This window comes from Sciurus carolinensis, chromosome 2, assembly GCF_902686445.1.
Source record: "Sciurus carolinensis chromosome 2, mSciCar1.2, whole genome shotgun sequence".
NCBI classification, from domain to species: Eukaryota; Metazoa; Chordata; class Mammalia; order Rodentia; family Sciuridae; genus Sciurus; species Sciurus carolinensis.
In genome coordinates, this window is record NC_062214.1 from 115,018,056 (window position 1) to 115,041,203 (window position 23,148).

Below are 23,148 nucleotides of genomic sequence, written 5' to 3' on the forward strand. Positions count from 1 at the left end.
CGAATGGGTTTTCTGATGGCGGTTTTCCCACATTGGATTCCATAATTGACAAAGAGCTACTGCACTGTGTCAAGCACACAATTATAATTGAATTAATGATATGGGCGAGTGTGAGACACACAAAATTAACATTTGAAGAGGCCTGGTTTAATTTTGTCTTTTACATATTTGTGTCTCCAATTATACTTTAATGAAAGAGAATATACCCGCTTAATGGATTTCTTTCAACAAGCTTAGCTGAGCTCGTCATTAGCGGCACATTGTTGTTGGCACTCTTACTACGTTTTCTCTAATGCGTTTTCATTTCTTCCTACTAGGGGATGGTTTAGACAACAGTGTAGCCTCACCTGGTACGGGTGACGATGACGATCCAGACAAGGACAAAAAACGCCAGAAGAAAAGAGGCATTTTCCCCAAAGTAGCAACAAATATCATGAGAGCATGGCTCTTCCAGCATCTCACAGTAAGTCAAGATGAAAGAGAGAACAAAGTTTTTGTCGTTTTGCTAAGTTCTTCTAGCGAAGTATATAATTGGTTTAAAAATTAAGAGTGCCTGTTTTTCTTGAAATCTGATGACCTACAGAACAGTTAAGGTGTTATCAATATTACCATGCAGAGAGCACCATCTAATAGGTATCGGGGGTTTTGTTTTAAGAGGCCACCAGTGGACCTTACTCAAAGTGGTCAGGGATCCTAAACAGTATATAGGAGTAAATTTGTTATTTATACTGAGAGATATGAGAGAAACCTCAGATAATGCAACCACAATCAAGGGAAATGTCTGGAAGGAGCTCACAAATCTGTAAACATTGCTGATTATTAACAAAAGCTGTCTCCTCCAGGAGGCAAAAAGAAAAAAAAAAAAAAAAAATAGCATCTTGCCACATGCATGTCCAAGCTCACAGTATCAGGTGCAGCTTTCCTTGCTGAAGTAGTTTACAAACATGCTGTGTATTTATATGACAAATGCTGAAGGGTTATAGGCACTATAATGCCTTTGTTTGTAAGGTGGAAATTAAAGATTTCTTTTTTACTGTTCATGTCCATTATCTTAAGAGCTAACCCTGTTCACTTCTGGGAGAGGATTAACTATGTGCAACACTTTTAAAGTAACAATTTATCTTTATTCTCCTGTTTGCAATAGGTTTTATGTGTCAGTATATACTGTTGACTCTTAAGACTCTCGTGACAAAAAAATGACAATATACTTTTACAGAGAAACTAGGAATGCTTACATTTTATTGTCCACTTGGAAATTCTGAGAAAATGGTAAAAATTTCAGAGGATGCTTCTTGACATAATATTGTTTTCAGACCATTCTGTTTAGGCTAATGCTTAAAAACAGAGGAGCGCGTTGGAAGCTGAAGGTCTTCTTTGATTATCCAACTTGTGTGTCGCCATGCTGAATGACATTAGTTACAGTGTCATGGGTCCAGGACAAGGTTCCACTTTTATTTATGATGGTGGCTGCTGATCTGCTCTTCTCACAGAGCTGCAGAGGGCAAGGGGTGGTGTGGTGGTAGGGAGGGAAAAGTGATAGATTCACATTCCTAAATCGGCCATTTTGATGTAAGGACATTAGTAGCAAACTAAGGTGTATCGATCTGGCCCGTGGTGTCAGGATTAGCTGGGAGAACCAACGAGGCTGCCGTGGTAGTGGTTATTCTTGCCTTGCAGCTATGGCCATTTCAAAGGTCAGGGCCCTGCACGACTCGGCTCAGAGGAATTAGACAGAACATGCGGTCTCTGGGCTGATTACTTAACCAAAGACAAAATAATGAGTCCTAAGCAAATACTGACTAATTGAAAGGGCTGTAAATCCATTACATATTGGTCAGGGATAATCAGGAGTATTTAATCACTTTTATCTATTCAGGAGCACTGAAGCTGCAACAGCAAAGCCCTGAACCTTGCCATGTGGTTATTATTCTCATCATTATCAAAATTACTTCACAGCTGTTCTTTGCTACATCACCTCAGCTGGAGATTTACTAACCTGTAAAATGTTTTTAATTTGGAAGTCGAGTGAGTGTGAGGGGAGGATTTTCTCATTTTTAACCCGAGGTTTGTTTGGTTAGAGTTGCAACCAAGACAGACAGGGTAACCGCCTATGGCAGACGGGCTACTTTCTCCTGATCAACTCACCTGACTGGTTTCCTCCCCATCTTCGGTCATGCTCCGCCTTTCCTGGTTGAAAATAAAGACTTGGACACTTGCTTTTCCAAGCAAACACCTGCATGTGTTCTCAACCCCTCTGTCATCCAAACCAGTGTCACAGAATAGCAGAACCTAGAGGATTTGGCTGCTCTGTTTACAAATGAGGAACCTGAGACCCAGAAAGGGAAGTGACCAGCTAAAGGTCAAGCTGAGTCCAGGACCCAAGCTTTCTGAATCACCAACTCATGTATTTTTTCACCATGTTATGATGACTTTGCTAAACTCATCATCATCTTTAGCAGTTACATAGAAATCTCACAACCCTGCCATCCAAACACTCAGAGTCAAAGGAGGGAAATATGGAGAAGCCAAGTGCTGTTTTCTTTACTTGATTTTAAAACTTCCCGTTCCCGCAGACTTTCTGAATAGAGAAGATTTTCTGTTCATCTTCTATGAGTCGATTCTCACATGGAAGTGTCAGGAGCCTCAGTGGTTTTCTGGCCTTGTCCTAAGGAAGTCTTATCTCCCATCACCCTGTCAGGGAATGTGCCACCATGCACGGTGGCCACTGGCTGAGAATTGTGGTTGAACAAAGATTCCAGGGCATTTGGTTCTACTGTGCTGTGAACCAATTGTAAGAAGTTATCCTCACTCCGGTAGAGCTTTCATCTAGTTAAATGTGTACAAGGCTTTGTGCAGAATTCTCTGTCCAACTAAAGTGTTTAATGAATGCCTGTCCTTGTGGTGGGGGTGGGGGTGGTGGTGGACCAGACTCAAATAACCAGAGCCCAGGAATCAGGAAACCTGCATTTCAAGTTCAGTTATAGGCTGAAACTCCATTAAGTCCATTGAGTTCTCTGGACCTTCCTCTTCCTCATTTTCCAATGAAGAGGGACACAGGGACACGTTGCAGCATCTGTAGACTCCTTTCCTATGCTCCTACTTTCTGGTGCTGCTCAAGGGACACTAGTCAGAGCCAGGCTATGCCCCAACCTCTGCCACCCTTTCCTCTCCTTTCCTCCTTTTTACTGTTCACCAAGTGCTTTGTTTTCTCTTCCCCACGACCTTCTTTCACAGCTTGGCCCTTTCATTACTTTCTCCCACTAGCCTTGTCTCCCATCCTCCTTATCTTTTCTGCATCATCTCCCGGTATCTTAAGGAAATTCTCCCCAGCTTTCTCTTTGAAAATGTTTTCCCTCTTCATTCACACTTCACTCCCACTGCAGAGAAGAGGTTCAGTAACTTTGATGAGGATGGTCCTGTAAAACTTTTACTTTCCAATCTTAATGAGCCGAAAGATTTACTCAGCTGTAATTCTGAGCTCAGAAACCAAGAATAGAGAGCCCTAACTAGCAACATGTTAATTTAGACTTCTTTTCTTACATGCACTAACAGGCATGAGGAAGTCCTTGGAAATAGAGATGCCCCTGTATATTTTTCTGTCATTTAATTAATTTCAACTTTCAAAGTGAAATGTTGGCTAGAGCTCACTGAAAATAGATGTAGTCTAAATTATTATTTCATGTAAATTTCTTTACAAGTGCATGATTCAATGTGCATTCCTCCATTATTAGTCTCTTTAACATTATTTCAAACTGGTTGTTCCCTTTTGTGCAGTATGACCTGTTCTTGTATTACAATAATCCCCGATGTACCCTTTTTTCTTTCTTTTTTAAAAAAGAAGCTAATTGAATTATCTCATTATTTTAATTTGTTAAGCAAATGTATTTTGCATCTCAGGATGTGTTCTTAAAGAAGGGGGCTGCTAAGGCTTTGCCCCCTGAATGGGCCATTGGCCCATTTTGACACTCATGCATTCATTAACTAGCAGAACATAAAAGAACTCTGGTTGTATTTTTTTTTTTTTTTTTTCCAAACACCCAACCAGCATGGAGCAACTTTTTCCAATAAGCCACAGGGGTCTCTCTACATATGTTCTCAACTGCAAGCTATTGTCACCTATTCTGAATACCTCAAAAGGCCCAGAGGGGGAAAAAAACCCACCTCAACAAAGGCCAACTGTAGCAATTGTTAAGTCTTAGTCTCAATATGACAAAAATCATTAACCTTCGTTTTTTTCTTGGAAGAACAAATTCCACTACAACTGTAACAGTTAAAACAATCTCTGAAATTCCTGTGTACTACCAACTTTAGGGAGAAAAGGGTAACAAACCTGTTGATAACTGATTACATTGAAGAAAATATTTAAATTCAAAGTGGAATTTTAAAACAGGCTGTATGATGAATCAAAGAGTTTCCATGTTCAGAATCAAACCCTGAATTGGCTTAATTTGAGTTTCCATAACTACTTGATAGTTTCTAACCACCTATTTCCAGAATATCTTTAAAAAATAAAACTCCTTTATAAAATTTACAATAATTTTAAGGAAATAAATCCATGTATTTTTTTTTTTTAGAAATTCAGTTAGCAAAGACATCGTACATACCATTACCCACTTCCATTGGTCAACAGCTCTGCCTGGCTTCTCTGGCTAAGAAATCTAGAGAAGAGTGGAGAAAGAATCTGCGAGAAATGTATGAGTTTGCTGAAAAGTACCCAAGGGCAAAAAAAAAAAAAAAAAAAAAAAAAAGAAGGAAATTCTAGGAAAGTATATTCCTTTTACTAACACGTGGAGATCATGATATCATAAAAGTAAGCCTGCTATTACAACTTTTTTTATTTACTTCAAAGATAGTCAAAGAAAGAAACAACAAGAAATACTACCCAGGATGACAGTTCATTTATAAGCATGGAAAACTCCTCCCCATCGAGAACGCTCAGTGATCCCACTTGGGCTCTCAGACACTCCCACTTACCACCTCTGAGAGCCCCGCACTAGTTGTGTTGCAGAGAGCATACTCTATTGTGGAAGAAAAACAGGAAGTGCTCACACACAAAGACCCCACTGGCTCCTACAGTTTCCAACTAAAAGTCTTATTTGAAAACACAGGGATAAAGCTTGTACTCCGGAGATGTGGGACTTCTGTCAAGATATGCGTACTGAATCAGAAGGAAGTTTTACTTAAAGGTGGCATAATATCATGCGGCCTTCTTGAAATTGCAGGTTATAGACCGTGCTCTTTGTCTGCGGCAAAATGTTTTATCCTTTTCCATATCTGTGGGTGTAGAGAGAGGAATGAAGCCTGCCACTTGATTTCACTTATTTCACTCCTTGCCTATTTGAATGTGTCTTATGGGTTTTGGTAAAGGTCTGGGTTGGTAATAAAAATATGTTTTAATATATCATCCTATTGAGACAGTGTACTCAAGTTATGAGTAAATACAGTTGTGTCTTACATTAGAGAAACATGTTTCTCTTTGTCAGTAAGTTCATCAAGATCCTGTTACAACAAAATTAGTTATCTCCAATTTGTTATTGCACTGTATGTGTAAATGCGTATGCACACACATGTGTGCACAGAGGGAGAAAAGGAAAGAATGAGAGAGATAGACTTATTTTTGCTTTTTAACTATTTCTCCTCATCTTGAACATATCCTGATGGTTTCCTTTCTTAAATGAGGGAGTAGAGTGTCCAGGTTAAGAGCACAGGGTGTGGAATGCGCAACACAGTAAAATATTTGATTTTAAGACATTACCCTCTCTGAGCCTTATTTTCCATATCTATACAATGGGGATAATTCTAGACCCACCTAATAGGGTTATTATGGGGTTAGATGAGATACTCATATGTTTAATATAAAGTAACTATAATTCTTGGTTTAATCTGGTCATAGAGCTAGCAAGAAGTATTGTTCCATGGACTTGAGCATTGGAAGTTACTACATCCTTTTCTGGCACTGTATGAGATAGGGAGACAAATAAATCCCCAACACCCACAATAGGAGGGAACATGGTTGAAACCTCACTTTCTAAAAGCTGTGTCAACATTTTCTGGAAGCTTGTGGATGCTAGGTGAGAGCATTCAGGAGTTCTGGTATCAAGCAGAAACCAGTGTCCTGATGAGCATTCTGGGATGGAATGGGAGGTGGAGAAGGAACTGATGATGGAGTAATTCAGAATGCCTTGGGGGCCTAGATTTGGTAGAGAATGCGCCTTTCACCATTTGGTGAAATCTAGACTTGCCTACCTCCTCAGAGTGTTCAAATCTAGGCTTTCTGAGAGACACTGTGGTGTGAATTTCAGAAAGAGGGGGCACTGATTGTGAAATTAGACCTGGGTTTGTGCTCTCTGATCTTGAGTAAGTAATTCAGCTTTTCTGAATCTGTTTCTTACCTTCAAAATGAAACTAGTAAATATCTGCTACATTTGCCTGGTGGGGTTGCTGTGTGGCTCCAAAGACACAGTCAGTTGGTATATTTCAACGTGCTGCACAGGTTCAAGTATTTTGGAATTTTGATTTTATGCTTGAGATTCCAACTGCTAGAGGCCTCTGGTGTCTCACAGACAATACTGAGGTTAAGTGCATAGTACTGCCCACCTTGTTTATCCCTACCCCAATGGGTGCACTTGTCCATTTCCAAAAGCATATCTATGAGAACACTGTGACTATTTTTATCACTAGACATATTTTTAAGGACCTTAAATAACCAGTTAACTTAATCAGTATTTCATGGATACTAGTTACTTCTTCTAGAAAACTAGTGCCTTCCTGAATCAGAGATTGGGCTACTTAAAACTAATAGCTGTGGGCCAAATTAATACCAAATTTGAAATGCTGGCCTTATGTAGGCAGTGAGAGAAGAAACAACCTTTCTCATATTCAGAGATGCAATTGTGCACAGAATACAAGTGGGGCTCATGGGCTGAGGAATCCTTATGTGAAAATGCACACGCAGAACACAGCTGAAAAACACCAGCCGAGCGGGAGCTTCCTGCTCACACGCAGCAGAGTGAGGCTGCCCCTTGCCTGAGCCCTCGCATTGTTTTCCTGCTTGCCAGAAGAAAACATCTGTGAGTTATTTGAATGGAACCTTATACTGGAGATCGCTTGAATTGGTGTCATCCCTGTTTAATTTCAGGAAATGATGTCACAATGCATTAAATAACAATACTGGGTGATTTATTTTCCCGTGGACATGCTGTCCTAAGCATTCCTCTTCTCTTGCAATGTTTCCAATTAACTGTAAGCTTGAGTGTTCTTCCTATTTCATAATGATTTTGAGGGGTGGGGGCAGGAGATTGGGGTGGGAAGAGGAGTAATTTCTGAGGTTGCTGAGGTTCAGAGCTAATGGCACATCCATCATGTGCTTATTGGGACAGGAGAGTACTGAAAGTCGGGGTTGTGATCACCAGTGGCAACCTACAATAGTGTTGTTTGGTTTTAAAGAATGTCTGAGAAAGAAAGCCTGCATGTTCTGTGCTAGCTGTCCCCAGAGTCTCTAGATAATTCTAATAGCGACCTGCATACTGTAGCTTCTGCCTTTATCAAAGTTTCTATGCACTCCCTTCTTCAGTAAGAATAGAGGACATAAGTCAATTCTGTGTACCATCTGTCGTCGCTTTTACAATTTCTCAAATTAAAGAGACAGGCCAAAAAATGTAATGTTGTGTTGAATCCTAGAAACTCTTCTAGAAGCAAGAAAATTGCAGCATTTGACTCTGTAGCAAGGGGAACATTGGAAGCTTCTGCGTAATAACTTTGACTCGTAGTTCCAATTTGGTGTTTAAAATTGGATTATGAGGACTCTTGCATGGGAGAGACTAAGGGTTTGGGGACTCAGCAGCCTTTGTTCATATGGGTGTTGACTGACATTGAGGCAAAGTCGCTGGTGCAGTTGCGGTACAATGACTTTCTTGGGGGGTGAAGAGACACATGGTCTCCCCAAGGCAAAAGCATTTCAGGGCACAACATTTTGAAGTACATCAGACAATCCAGATTAGAAAAGATTTACCCAAGATAGACTAAAAAAATTAACTCCCAGATTGCAAGCTACCGACAGTCTTTTTTTTTTTTTAAAATCAATGACTAATAGGCAGAGCACAGAGGGTTTTTACAACACTGAAACTACTCTGTATGATATTATAATGGTGGATACATGTCATACATTTGTCCAAACCTGTAGAATGTACACCATCAAAAGTGAACCCTAATGTCAGCTATGAGCTCTGGGTGATAATGATGTGTCAGCGTAGGTTCATTTTCATTGTAGCATATGTACCACTGGGGGTTGATGATAAGGGGAGAGGTATACTGGAGGTGGAGGCAAGGTGTGTGTGTGGAATCTCTATACCTTCTTTCCAATTTTGCTGAGAACCTAAAACTAATCTAAAAACTAAAGTCTATTCAAAAAATTAAGTAATTGAGTAAGAGGAGTAAAGAATGAAATGCTTATTAAATTATCATCAAAAAGAAGCAAAAATAATTATCACCTCAAAGTTTAGCACCCAATTGCATAAAGCATTACTTGAAGTATAATTGTTTAAAAATAAGTCGAAGAATTCAAGGAGATGGGGAATTCAGGACCCTTGAATAAAGGAAAATAGAAGTCATGTCCATATGTGAATATTCAGCTATTTAAAAACTCCAAGAATAGAGTACCATTAAATGCTGTTTAGTGAAGCCCCTGCATATTCTTTCAAATCATAGGAAACCTTTTCCATTTCTTCATTCCACATGACCACAGTTTTCAAGAGTGTTTTGTGAAGAAGTGGAATTATTGGAAATTAGAAGCCAGGTTTCCTGGGCTATGAGAACGGGAACTATCCTTCAGCTTTGCTGCAGGACAGGGTCAGAAAGTGACCTTATTGTTCAGGACCAATTTTTGAGTTTACAGACTGTTACTGCACATATTTCACAGGACTCCTGGAAGTCCTGCCTTCTCTGAACCGTAGTCTGTTTTTGCAATTTGGAACAGATTATGAAGTGTAAAGATGATATCCAGTCCTACTGCTCCTGTTAAGAAATACAGACTTAGGTAGGAAGCATTAGGTTGGCTGAATGGAATTTGCCTTATTACGTTGATGTGCTGTGTGCCACTTTCTAAATTGATTGGCAGCAGTTGTTTATAATATGCAAAGTAATCACTGGCACCCTTTAAAGGTGTATTATCCTTTTAAAATATAATAGTAATGCCATTTTCATGCTTTTACATTTGCTATTCATATTTTGAATTGCCAAGTCCCAAATCTGCCAGCTAATTTAAGTTGTCTTTATCTAATCATGGATAGGTTGTCAAGTCACAATATAATGGTAGATAATTTTTCATAAACTATAGTTTCACTTTTTGGTTATAATAGATAACACAAATATTTGTTGAATCTGACTTGAGTGTCCACAGAAAAAATTTACAATTCAAGAGATTATTGTTGTGAGATACTGTGATGACGGGAAATAATGAAGATATATTATTATCTGGCTATTCTGAGAATTATGGGATATTAACATGGACCAGTAATCAGTCCCTTTCCATTCATTGCCCCAAATTTACTGGAATCTGATTTGCCTAACATAGCTAGATAATGAAGATCCACTCTTGCTAATCCCTGCACCAAATCTTGTTGATACTCTTAATTTTAATACCATAGTTATCACATTATAATATGACTATCTAGATTTTTCTTTTGTTTGCAGTATTCCTCTACTGTGGTAAATAAACCAGAATTAATTTTGGTTTGAAAATAAGTAGCAATTTCATAAATAATAATTTAGAAAGGGATACTCCCTTGACTTTGGTCATACTACAAAGGTAAAATAGCTTGTTTCTTATCTGGAATACATGGTGTGACTCTGTCATAAGCTGACAATAAATAACGCAAGTGTTCTGGAGGTAGTGCTACTCTGGTCTTTTAAAAAGAAAAAAAAAAATTTTAATCAATAGAAGAGATGAATGCTGTATTATTCCCTGTGGGTTTGGAGACATGTTGGAATTCTCTATAAAAGCAGTCTTATTTTTTTCCCTATGGTGAAAAGTTATAGGTTCCATTTCAGTGTTTCAAGATACCTGCAGGCAGCTCATGAGTTGTTACACTTGTTTTAAACCCTGCCTCACGGTGGATTTTTTAAAAAGTGGTAAGGGAGCATGGAAATATGGGGTCATTATTAGTCAATTATAGGCTCAGTTTTTGCATTAGTTTCTACAAAGCTTAAGTTGAGAGCTGTGTGGCAAAATCTCACTGATTATTATTTGATGGCTCTTTGATAAAGACCCCTCTTATAGCTTAATCCCAAAGCTTTTATGTTCACTGGTGAACTGTTTAAGTGATTTTCAAATGTGACTGTGTTTCCACACAGGCATCAGGTTTTTGTTTGTTTGTTTTTTCCCTGAGGAACTGAAGGTTGAACCCAGGGCCTCACATATACTAGGCAAGTGCTCCACCACTGAGCTATATCCCTGGTTCAAGGCATCAACTTTCAGTATGGCCTTCCTTGCCCATCTGGGAATTTATATATATACACATATATATGTATATATAATAATATATCATTATATATGTATATACATATATATATATATGGCAGAACAAAAGGAAAAACGTGATTTAATGCTCTTATGTACTTGTATTCTTGTCAATGGCTATCCCAAATATCCCTATGCTTATTTGAATAGGGTTAGAATCAGTTAAATTAAAGGTGTGTGCTTAAAGTCTCATGAATCTATAGTTGAACCATTTTGGAATAGATAATGGAAATGTTTGTAATTCATTTTTAAAAACTCAGTGATTTTTTCTACCTTTAGATAATGAGGACACCCTGTTAATTCTATATGTTTACAAAAGTAATCACTTCAGGGCACAGTGAAATAAATACTTACTGTGTATAAGAATATATCAGAGGGAGTGGGTTAAGGTCAAACTGCAGTTGCTTGACCAGAATCCTTGACTTAGCTCAACTTTCTGCTCTTGGGCAAGTCATTGGATTTCATTGCCTATTTCTCACCTCATTGTTTTGAGGGTTAGCTGAAATTAGAAATAGCCCTTGGAAAAGGGTAAAATAATAAACTAGTATAAAATGATATCCTTAATGTTTTCATATAATGCACTGGAATAATTAATTTGCTTTGTCTTAGCTCCATGAAATCTAAACTTAGGTATGGATGAAACACCCATCAAAGAAAGATATTATGCTTGTATCTTCTGACCTAAGACTGGAATGGAATCAAATCCTATAGATAGCATGATGTGTAGATGAAGGGCAAAAGACCTTAGGGATCACTCATACTGTGTAGCTTCAGTAGTATTATGAGTCAAGGTAGTCTGTAAAAATGTGCACACTCAAACTTAAAAGAACTAGGTGACAGCAAACTAACCTTGTAATAAACTCATTCTTACTGATATTATTATAGCTTTTGAACAAACTGTAAGGTTATTTAGACATCTTTGTCCATAAGCTCTTCATCCTGAGAATTGATTGGTTCACCAGCCTGCACTATTCATTCTGGCCAAGTTAGTGGGAAAAACAGTTTTATGTCTCTAAACTGGCTGTCCTATAGTCCCACTCTAAGCAGGGTGGAAGGACTCCTGTGCCTGATGCAGAATTATCTCATTGCAGCAAGAGACTGGTGGGATCATATTTTTTTTTCCTCTGAAGTTAGTTTTGATCTGAGTCAGGCTTGGATTTTCAGATTTTACAGCTCTTGAGGCAGACTGCTTCAACTAAAGCACAGAGTATGAATGGGAGAAGAGCCAAAAAAAGCTTTGAAAGATGTATTGAGGCCTTAGGTTTAGACACACTAGGTATATGTCTGGATGGGGGAACCTCTGGAAGTTGGAAGTGGTTGCATGAGAGTTATGATAGTTTGAGAGTTGGGCTGATCTTTGTGGAAGTCATGTTTGGTATGGCATTGATTAAGGCTAGTAAGGGAGAGAATGCAGAGAGAGAAGCCAGTTAGTCTTTCTAAGACTACATTGAAGGGTAGGGGGAGAAATAAATGACCAGAAATAAAGACATCAGATGAAATATAATCAAATCATGTGAGGAGGAAAGGAGTTTCAAAGCAGGGGAAGTTGATTGTGTAGAAAGATCAAGGACAGTGATGACTAAAAATAAGCCTTTCAATTTGGCACTTAGGGGTCATGATCTACCTTTGAATTTTGCAGACTGATGAGTGAGTTGGCAAAGTTGGGAGGGAAAAAAGGAAGAATAGAAGACAGGGCATGGGGGTGGCAGAGGGTTTTTCAGCAGAGGGATGTGAGGTTCATCAGCAGAGAAGAGGGATCCAAGGGAAGAGATTGAAGTGTGGGTCTAGGGGACAGAAAGACTGACAGTGGGTAATGCAAGTTGGGGAAGGAAGAAGATGAACTGAAAAATCCTGTTGGAATGGTACACTGGAGACAGAAGTGTTTTGTACAGATAGGAAGAAAGCTGAGGGATTTCAGGAAAGGACTCCTCTAGGAGCATGACTGGGCGCAGCAGTGAGTGTGGTAGAAGTGAATTAGGAACAAAGTGCCCACGATGGAATGGACCCTCCACAGCATCACATCCTTTCTTAGGCAGTGTGCAACAGCCCTAGAAGCAAGGGGGACAAGCGCAAACAACAGGACAAACCCAAACCTGGATAGACAACACGTAGGAGTGGGATGGAGTTAGAAAAGTTTTGAAATGGTGGGCTGGTAAAAATTTCAGTGAGATATTCTTTTCTGGGATCATGACAGAAAACAATTTACAGTTCATCTGAATAATGAAGCAATCGAGAAAAGTCAAGATGTTTCTGGAAAAGAGAGGGAGGTCTTGTGCTGAGTGGTAAAATGTATTATAAAGCTACATGACGTGATACTGACTAACCCAATAGACAGACGATCATTTGAACAATAAAAATCCAGAAATCAACTCATAAAGAAATTTATTAATTTAAAGTCCCACTCAGTTGGAGAAAAATAACAATTTAATAAATGGTTTTTGGATAAGGACTTAATTAGTGTTTTTAAAAAATTAATCAATACTCTCCATGAAATGTTCCACATTTAAGAGTTCTTCGAAGTGATGTGCCTATGTTTCTTTCCCTTGTTTAGTGAAATCCTTTCAGAAAAAAAAAATCATAAAGAAAAACAGTAATTGATTAAATTAAGTAAAACTAAAAATTAAGGGCTTTGAAATGTCAATAAAACACCATAAACAAAATAAAGACAAACATTTAAACTGGAAAAAATAAGTTCAACATATAACAAAGAATTAGTGCTCTTAATAAATAAAGCATTATCCATATCAATAAGGAAAAAAAGTGGATAAAAAGGCAAAGAGAAATAGGTCCATTCAGAAGGAAGAAATACAGATGGCCAGTAGGCATTTCAAAAATATTCCAAATAAATATTTAAAAAAAATGCAACAGAAAAATTTACTTGCTAGCAATTAAGAGTGAAATATATATGTGTGTGTACATGTATACACACTATATGTGTATATATTGTGCAACAATTATATATATGTTATACAATATATGTACATACATTGTTATACTATATATGTGTGTATATTGTTCATTGCTAGGAGTTTGTCATAAAGAAATAGGAAATATACAGAACAATTATACAAAATTGCATTTAAAGATATTAAACAACAAAAATTAAATACCACCTATATTACCAACTATAAGTGACTATCATGAAATGTTTAACATATAATCATTAAAAATTATATTGTTAAGTAATCTTGAGATGTGGGAAAATCTCAATGTATTAGGTGAAATAAAGTAGACAAAGCAGCATATATGCCATGATTCCAATCTTGTGAAGTAAAATATATATGAATATATTTGGCACAGAACACATGAGTATTTATCCTTGTGTTGTAAGATCTGAGTGACATTTAACTTTTTGCATTTGAAATCTTTTATAAAATTTATACTGTATTTACAATACAGAACAAGAAATTTTATTTTAACTAAGAAGTGTGCTTGGTGCAAGGCAAACATAGCATGGTAGTTTACTGGGAGATCACTTATAGGTTGGGTGAAGACCAGAGAGTCAGAGAGGGAGAATTTTAGGGTCTGTGATCTTGGAAGTGCAGCATCTCTGCTCAATAAATTCTAGGGTTGGCAATGTAAAAATGGATGGCTCTGGACTTAAGAAAGGCAAGCTATTACAAGGGTGTGTGGCCATCATATGGATGCCTTCAAAAGTGAGGGCAAGCCATTGGGTGAAGGAAACAGTTCTAGTGATCACTGAAGTTGTAGGGGAAGTGGGAGTGGCTTAGAGGGTGACATTCTTTTGGCGACAGTAGTTGGAGAGGAACTACAACAAATGCTGTGGACTTCTTGAGGAAAGTGAAACGTCTCAGGTGAGAGCAGGGAATCAGAGAGGAAAGGGAAGGGAGAATAGCTTGGCCTCTGGAATCTTGACTGGAGGAGGAAAAATGAGTGGCTTCAAGGGAGGAGTGTATTAGTCTGTCATAACAAAATACCACAGACTCAGAAGCTTAAATAACCAAATTATTTTCCAAGAGTTCAAGAAGTTGAAAGTCTAAGATCAAGGTGCTTCTAGTTCAGTGTCTGGTGAGGGCTCTTTCTTGGGCTGAATTTAGTCCCTTTCCTTTGCTCTACCTTTGCATGGTCTTCCTCTGCATACTTGCAGGGAGACAGGGAAGGAACGCTTTCTCTTCCTCTTCCTATAGAGTCATCAATCCTCTTGGCTTAGGATCCCACCCTATGGCCTTCATTTAATCTTTATTACATTCTGAAAGCCCTGTTTCCAAATACAGATCTCCATGAATTATGATGTTACAGTCCAGTAAACCTATCAGATATTGAAAATATCATCAGTTGAAAATGCACTTAATGCACCTAAACATCTTGGCCAAGGAACACAGTGCACTGTAGAGTATCATTTATTCCCCTGGTGGTCTTGCAGATGGCTAGGAGCTACAGCTCATTGCTGCTGACCACATCATGAGGAAATATTGTTCTGCATGTTGCTGGCCCAGTAATGGATTCATAATTCAAAGTAGAGTTCTACTGAGTGTGTCTCATTTTCACACCATTGCAAAGTAAAAAAAATAAAAAAATAATAATCAACGATTATAAGTTGGGGACCATCCAGACCAATTAGAGGTTAGGGCTTCAGCACACACAATTTGACTGGGGGTGGGGGCTCGGCACAATTCAGTCCATAACAGAGAGTTTTTAGGGAAATGATGTTTCAGGGCAAACATAAGTCTCAGAAAGTCAAGGATATGGAATGATGTAATGGAAAAAAAATCAAAGTTCTTTTATTCTTATTTTTTTTTCTTTTTTCCTCCTCATGATTTGCCAGGTGCGTGTAAGGGCAAAGGGGAAAGTTAACTTACAAAATGATGAAACAGAAAAGAAAGGCCAAAAACCAAGGGTGAAGCCTCAGGATCATAGGTGTTTGCTCCACACAGGTGGTCACGCTCTAGAATACTGTACGACATCCAAGGAAAGAAAAGAAAAGAAAGTCCCTCCAAGGTTCTTCCAAAGCACCTAGATGGAGACAGGAAAAAGGAGCAGAGAAGATGCCGAGAGGACTACTCAGATGGCTAAAATAAACCACAAACTATTTGCGTTTCTATGTGATCATGCGTAAGGTTTGTTTGATCTAGCTGTTTTTCCTTAGAGTTCAGTTTTACATATGTTTTCAGCGCCCAACCAGCTTGTGTGTTTTCAGGATTTCTCTCTCTCTCTCTCTCTTCCTTCTTCAGTTTTTAGACCAGGGGCGGGGAGGACTCAGGGAGCTGAGGTCTGCCCACGAGGCTCATTCTCTGGTTTGTCAGACGGTGCTCTTGACCCTTCCTCAGGACCTGTGATTAATACACGCTTTGTCGAGGAGACTTGGCAAACCCCGCGCTCCACAGGACTTGATTCATAATTCACAGCGAGCAGGAGGAGCAGGGTCTTTGTGGTGGCTTGTTTGCTCTTTGCTGCACAAAAAGCAATGCGTTCTGACCTTCACTGTTATCTAATCAGGAAGTAGACAGTCCTGGCGTGTAGTCGAGTCCTCCTAGGGCTCTCTACAACTGTAAATTATGTTCCAGCTCCCCGGATCTAGGGCATGCCACACTTTACATTACTATTGTGTATCTTAAAATAAACAGCATCGCAAGCTGTTTATTTGGTGTTACTATGTATGCAATTTTAAAACAGTGGTTACTTAAACAAATGTCTCTGTTCCCACAGCACTTGAAAGCCAGTGTTTGCTCCTGTGGTTTTGGATTTTGCCACTTCTGTTTGGATTATATCTGAAATCCACGCTGTGAGCAATTGGAATGAACCCGGCAGCACCTAAGACCAGGACCTGCGGTTGGGCCCTGCCCTCCGCCATGTGCAGCTGCCTTCCCCCTCCCCACACTTTCCTAACCCTCTATACTAACCCTCTATAGCCCCATATGCACATGCTCAACTGAATATTTTGCTTTTTCTCTGGGCCTCTAAATTTATCCCTGTGAGTGAAGTAGAGAGTCATTTATTTTAAGTTCCTGGATGCTGTGCAATTTAATTGAATAAGTGGTGTTGTGCTGATTTTATAACAAAATACTCTCTCAAATACTCATTTAAAATTGTCATCTGTATACTGTAGATGGAGCACATATTGTATTGACACAATCTGGCCAAGATAAATGAGAAGGAGGGAGGGTGATATAGACAAAATAGATGCAAAAATACCAATGGTTGGAGCTGGAGGTGGTGGTACATGCCTCTAATCCTAGCTACTCAGGAGACTGAGGCAAGAGGATGATATATGTTCAAGGACAGCCTGGTGACTTATTGAGACCTTGTGTCAAAATAAAATTAAGAAGGATTGTGGATGTTGCTCAGTGGTAGAGCACTTGCCCAGCATGCATAAGGCCCTGAGTTCAATCCCTACTATCCCCACCAAAAAAAAAAAATCAGTGTTTGGACAATGACATGTCCTTAAGCCTCTACAAAGGGGTGAAATAGAAAGAGTATCTTAGTAGCTCATGCCAGATTTGTGTTCCAGTAGACTTTGGTTTGATCCACAGAAGGCCACTTAGTTATAACAGTGTCCTGTGGACAAATTCTTTTAACATTGTGAAGTCTTTTTCTGTACAATGGGTAGAAGTGTTAGGGTAGGTGAGGGACCAGATAAATAGAATATGTAAAATAGCCTGTCTACTTGAACTTAATAATTACTCTTTCTTTTTCCTCTCCAGTCCTCAACCCAAGACATAAATTACAGCTGTGGGTGGTCTGGGCATTGGCCTATTGGCCTGAGGCTGGAGTTAATGTAGTGTGGACCAGCAGAGCCTGGCCTGGCCTGCTGGTGGTGTTTGGGATAGTCATTACCCAAAGTCTGTTGAACCTTCCAGGTGGGTCCATAGCACCCCAGCTTGCCATCTCTATGCTCTGGTCTGTTTTTAAGGAGAGAAGCAAAGGCTCTTTTGAAGTTTTGTATTATACGTGCCTTAGTGACAGACATTAGTGAGGACATCAAATTGTAATCATCTTTTCATTCTGATAACATAAATTTCTTCTGTTGTACTGGTACATATAAAGGCACTTTTTGGATTATTTGCTGGTTAATGAATGAATGGGTGAAACCTGTTTGAATTCTTGGATACTTCAACAAGTCTAACTCCTGGTTTTAGTCATTGCCAGACTAAAATTAGTCTACATGAGTAAAACTTTCATTCTCCTAACTCAGTTGTGTAAATGAAATGGGAATTTGCATGTATCGATATTGTATGTTTTCCACACATTTTGAAAAATTAAATGATCAGTTTGTTGGATTGAAATTGCACAATATATCTCAAACAGTAAGGAAATGATGCAGGTTATTGGTCTGATAGCCATGTCTCCCCTTCTACTGAAGCACGGGCTCTAGGTCCTACGTTGTGAAGAGGATATAACACATTCCTTGAATTATTTAGAGGCAGGCTAGATGCAGTATTGTTTCCATGGTTCTGTGTGATTCCAGGAAGATGACCATAGCAAGGTATTTCTAGTATTTAGATTTTTACTTCCGAATATAAAGAAAATATTCTAGTGATCACATAGTGATTAAAAGTTTGGATAAGGCTTCAATGTCTCTTATTAGTTGAAGGCAAGTCGTAACAGCCTCAGTTTCTTCCTTTGTCAAATGGGAATAATTAAAAGAGTGTCATCCCAGGGCTGTCAGGATGGACAAAGGAGGTGATGTGTGGGTGCAGCATTCACACTGCCTGCATGAAACACTGGGAGAGTCTGGCTTTTATCACTATGTTTGGCTCTTAAGGGGGGAAACGGTTTTAAATTTCCATAATAACTTTGAAGGCGAAGAAAAAAAATTTCAATCTTGGTGGTGTCATTTCCTCATTTTTGTCCTAAACACTATAGAATCTCATTTTTCCTGACAATATGAACCACAAAACACAAGAGAGGGGTGTGAGATAGGCATAAGTGCAAATCAAAAGGACAAGGACTAGGTGGTTTCCACTTTTATTCCTCAGAGGTAAGGGTCGTGCTGTCCTCCATCCCTCACTGGCTGACCTGCCTTATTGCATACTTTCGTCTATTAGGAAGATGGCAGTTTTTAAAATACTTTAATACTATTTTAAAGTCTGCTTACTGTCTTCCTAACAGTCCTAATAGACAGTCTGACTCACTTTCTATACAGTGCATATCTTCCAGTTTCAGCTACTTCTCCTTTGCCTTCTTCTCTTTGACTGAGACTTGACTGCCTGTCCATCCTTCCCAATACCTTTACTCTTTACCATGAGGAGTTCAAATAACCATATTACTTTTCATTAATTTGCCTCATTGGAATTGGGTCAAAATTCTTATTGGAGAAAGTGAAGGGGAATGTACATTTGCCCCAATAAAATTAGATGGCGTAGTGACAACTGTGTGTTTGTTAAAAAGCAGTTAGCACAAATTAGAAATACTTCACAGCAGATGTGTTTTGCGAAAGGATATGCTAAAAAATTAAACAGAGAATACTTTCCGGTTATAATTTTAGAAAAATATTGTGCAATGAAGCAAATTTACAATTCATTTAAATCAACCTTTTATAGAGTGTGTGCCTTCACGATAAAATTTTGACAATTCTGCAATTTGTTTCAGTGTTTCATTGAGGGGGTGGGAATCCATCTGCTAGTTATTTTGGGGGACACCATTACATCAATAAAAATGATTCCTAAGTCGTACACAGACTTCATTTTAAATTAATGTGTAGCTGTTTTAAGTATAAGTGACTTAGTTAAAGACCAAAGTTCCTATCATATGCCTAATAGTCAGGATCTCTCCTTCCTTCCTGTCAAGCACAATCCCAGTGCACTGCGTGTTCTTCAAGAACCTTTTGGGCCCTGGATTCGCCTGGACATTTCTTATTCTTACTTCTCTGACCCCTTTTTGAGCTGCTGGAGGACGTTATTTTTAAAGTTGCTACCGTTGATACAGTTGCCATTAATCACTGTCTGCCATGTTGTGACGCAGGTTTAATAACATCCCATTGAGTGGCTTTTGCAGGCTGGAGACTTACCAACAGCACTGGCCTTTGATATTCGACTCACACCAGGAAAAAGAAAATGTAGAGTTAAAAAAAAAAAAAACAAAACTGCAAATAGAAGAAAAGAACAAAAACTGGAGAAAGAGTGAAATCAAAAACAGATAGCTTTCTGTGTGCAGCTTAGTTTGCCTTCGGAGCCGTAAGCTATAAATCTCAGCAGTGTTTGAAAACTGAACATGAGGCTGCTAAATTTATCATTCGTTCTTTGTTGTTTCTGGGAAGGTAAGAGCTAGCTGACTTGGCTAACTTTGGTTTCTGCCCCCCTTATCAATACCATTTCATTTTTTAAAAATTAAGATTTTTCTTTTACTGAATCAAAGAATACTGAGGGTCTTACCAATTGTTGGGCAAATATGGGGGAAAGGAGGACTGGCTTTGAGTCATCCATGTGCTGCGTTAGTATGTGATTTCTTCCTCTTTGTGGATGTGGGGATGAGGTAGTTTTTCCCATTATAGAAGTAAAGGGTATCTCCTGCTGTGTGCTTTAAAATGTTTAAATCCATATGTAGAATTTGAAAAGCATAGAGAAGAAAGTTCACTGCCATGAGTAATCTGGAGCCTGATGAAGCCGCAGAATTTCCCCTTTTGTTTGCACTAGTGTTCTATGTTGCACTGCACGGGGGGAAAGGTAGAAAGCAAGCCTGCTACAGATGTGACTAGCTATGAATATTCATGAGTGCTCTTGCTCCTCCTTTCCTACAGCATCCAGGCCTTTTCTGATCTTCCTCTTGCACAGTTCCCAGATGCTCCCCCTGCCACCCACCCCACACTTCCCCCACCTCAAATCTGCCCTTCCTGGCCAACCCTTGAAAAAGACTGCAGTTTATTTAGATAACAGCCTGGCATGATACAGTGATCAGTGGCCTGAGAAGTGTGTGAGTGTGTGTGTGTGTGTGAATATACTCTTGCATCAAAACAAAGGGGGGGGGAGAAAAAATGTTATTATCCACAGTTTTATGAATCCAACTCCCCTTAATGTTCATTATTTAAACCAGCAGCAATTACAAGTTCAAAGGGGTTTAGAGGGCCAGCAACCCGCATAATCACTGCCAAATTAAGCGGGACTCATTCGTCACAGGAGAGTACACCCTGAGCAGTGAATCATGCGTGCCGTGACAGGCTCTGATTTACATAAAGCAGAAATCTGTGCCCTCTGGGACTGCGTGTTACTTCATCTCAGTAGCCCTGTGATAGGTGAATTTTCTTTTGGTAATAGGCAGCTGACACTGCCCTATAGGTGGCATAGCATTGCACTTAGTCGACAACAGTTATTCACTTTAGTGTGTACGTGAGTTAAGATCAGATGCTGGACCATGCATGATGTAAGTGAAATTCTCATTCTGGAGAAGGAAAGACTTTCCCTGAAGTTTCTGGATTAAGTACTTTGGTGATTACAAAGAACAAGTTTTGTTGCATTTCCTTTTATCCCAATCTGTTCGGGTCTGTAGTTAAGATCAGGGATGTTGATAAGGAGAAAAAAACCCCAATTATCTGAGTGACCTAGGGGAGGAATCCCTTGAGGAATATCCGCAAAGGCCCTTATAGACAGCTTTTGTTTGTTACCTATTGATAGTTGATGTCAAGGATTGAAGTAGCTCCTGCTGTGATGCTGGGCTTCAGGTTGCCAAACTTTAGAGAGCTTCTGATTGGATAGAGAGGTCTCTGCTCAGAGTTCTGTCCTTAGCCACTGAAATCCCTTGAGTCTAAGTGGTAAAAACTTCTAAATTGAATTCACACAGAGTGCAGTGGGATCAAAATAAAAGTGTAAGATACCAAAACAATATATGTAGATTTTTGTCTCCCATTCTTAGATGTTTCTGTCTTGTCCTTTAGGCAAAACTCTGTACTGTTTTGTCACTTCTTTTCTGTCTTTAGAAGATAGCTCATCTTTCATGTGTGGCTAAATCATCCTGGTATTATGATGTCATTCCTCCACACAGTCATTATCTCCTCCTCTTTTCTCAGATGCAGTGCTGTATCCACACTTAGGATTTGAAGTATTTGGGTTTGAGAATTAGGTTGGCAATTGGGAGATTACCTACACTTACATATTCTTTTTCTGACTTTGAAGTGCAGATAAAGGTCTTGTGGTTTTGTCTTTTGTAACTGAATCCACGCTATACATGTATGTGGTTTAAAAAGTTCTTTGAAGCATATCACAGTAGTTTTTGTTGTTTGTTTTTGTTTATGTTTTGTTGTTGTTGTTGTTGTTGTTTTGAAACGGGGTCTCACTATGTTGCCCAGGCTAGTCTCAAACTCCTGAGCTCAAGTTAACCTCTGGCCTTAGTCTCCCAAGGGCGAGGATTACAGGCACTCTCCCCTGTGCCTGACCTGATCACAGCCAGGTTGAAGCAATGTGGTGAAACAGACCTGAGGCACCTTTGAAGTTTGCCTGGTGTTCTGCTGGTGATGACCTTGTAGGCCTGTAGCTCAAAGACTTCCAGGATTTCACTTGCACTTCAGCCTCTGTACAACTTGTTCTGCCTGGCTACTTTCCTGTGTCTTCCTCTCTAAAATTGTCACGAGGTGGAGATTTTGGGAGCTCATATGTTAAGTTATAGGCCTGCTCTCTCTGGTGTTGGAGGTGTACTGTATGCAGAATGTTCATGTGGAAACGAGAGTGAGCCAGGAGTCTCAATTCCAGTTTAGTTCACCTGAGTGACCCAGTGTTAGCCAGGTTAAACAGGTGCAAGGCACTCTCAGCTTCCCTTTAGCTTTGTCCTTTGTAAAATGGGGATACTCATTTCTATCTTTCCTAACCCACGAATTGTAAGAAGCAGTAGTTGTTATTTTTATTCCATTGCCAAAGCTCTGAGCTCAAGCTGTTTGAGTTCTTCCTAAAATTTTCCTTATTCCTCTTCTGCCTTTCCTTAGTCCTCTGGAGCTCATCTTTACTCCTCACTTTAGCAGATCTTTTCTCTCACTTTTATTTTGGCTTTATTCTTATGTCCTGGATGAGCTTGGCAATAAGGTGCTGTCTGGTATTCTTAGAAGCGAGATTCTACTGGACTCAAGGAAATCTTCCAACCAGCTTCCTTCCTCCCACCCTGCTTCCAGTGTCACCGTGAGGAAGAATCAACATTTTGACTTATGTCCTCTTGTCCATGTCCTTCCTCTAGAACAAATCTTTCTTTTTTGAGCTTAAGTAATTTTATGCCCTTTAAAATCCCAAGTACTGTTGGATTTTTAGGGTCACTGAAACTGAGCTGTGTGTTTACAGAAGGAAAATAGTGGTGGACAAATTTATGCACTGTAATGTAGCCCAGACATGCTGGAAAAGATGCACTGAAGATAGATCTTTCTAAACTTTCATTTGTCCATTAGAAAAAATAAATCAATGGTCTTCAAATCCAAATCAGATTTATAAATAAACTGCTTAAAGATGTTCCAATAAAGAATTTAACTTAATTGATTTGTGTACTCTAGGGTAATTTTAGTTAGCGTACTGACAAAAATAGTCAAACAGTAATAATTTGTGCAGCATATTGATAAAAATATATGTAGAACACACAACATATAGATGTATGCACATGTACTCATTCTCACACATGTGTGTGCACACAAGCAAACCATAGTAAGGTAAGGGAAGGTTGTAGATTTTCTCAGTGAAATTTCTGGGACATTTTGGTTAACACAC

At 39.1% G+C, this 23,148-nt stretch overlaps 1 protein-coding gene across 9 annotated transcripts in view; it reads left to right on the forward strand.

Moving 5' to 3' along the window:
• Window positions 1-23,148, forward strand: part of Meis2 (Meis homeobox 2) — a 200,154-nt gene that overhangs the window by 59,463 nt on the left and 117,543 nt on the right. For all 9 annotated transcript variants that reach the window (XM_047540300.1, XM_047540302.1, XM_047540295.1 and 6 more), the window contains one exon: window positions 318-463. In XM_047540300.1, coding sequence (XP_047396256.1) covers window positions 318-463 — 146 coding nt within the window. The remainder of the gene's footprint in view (window positions 1-317; window positions 464-23,148) is intronic.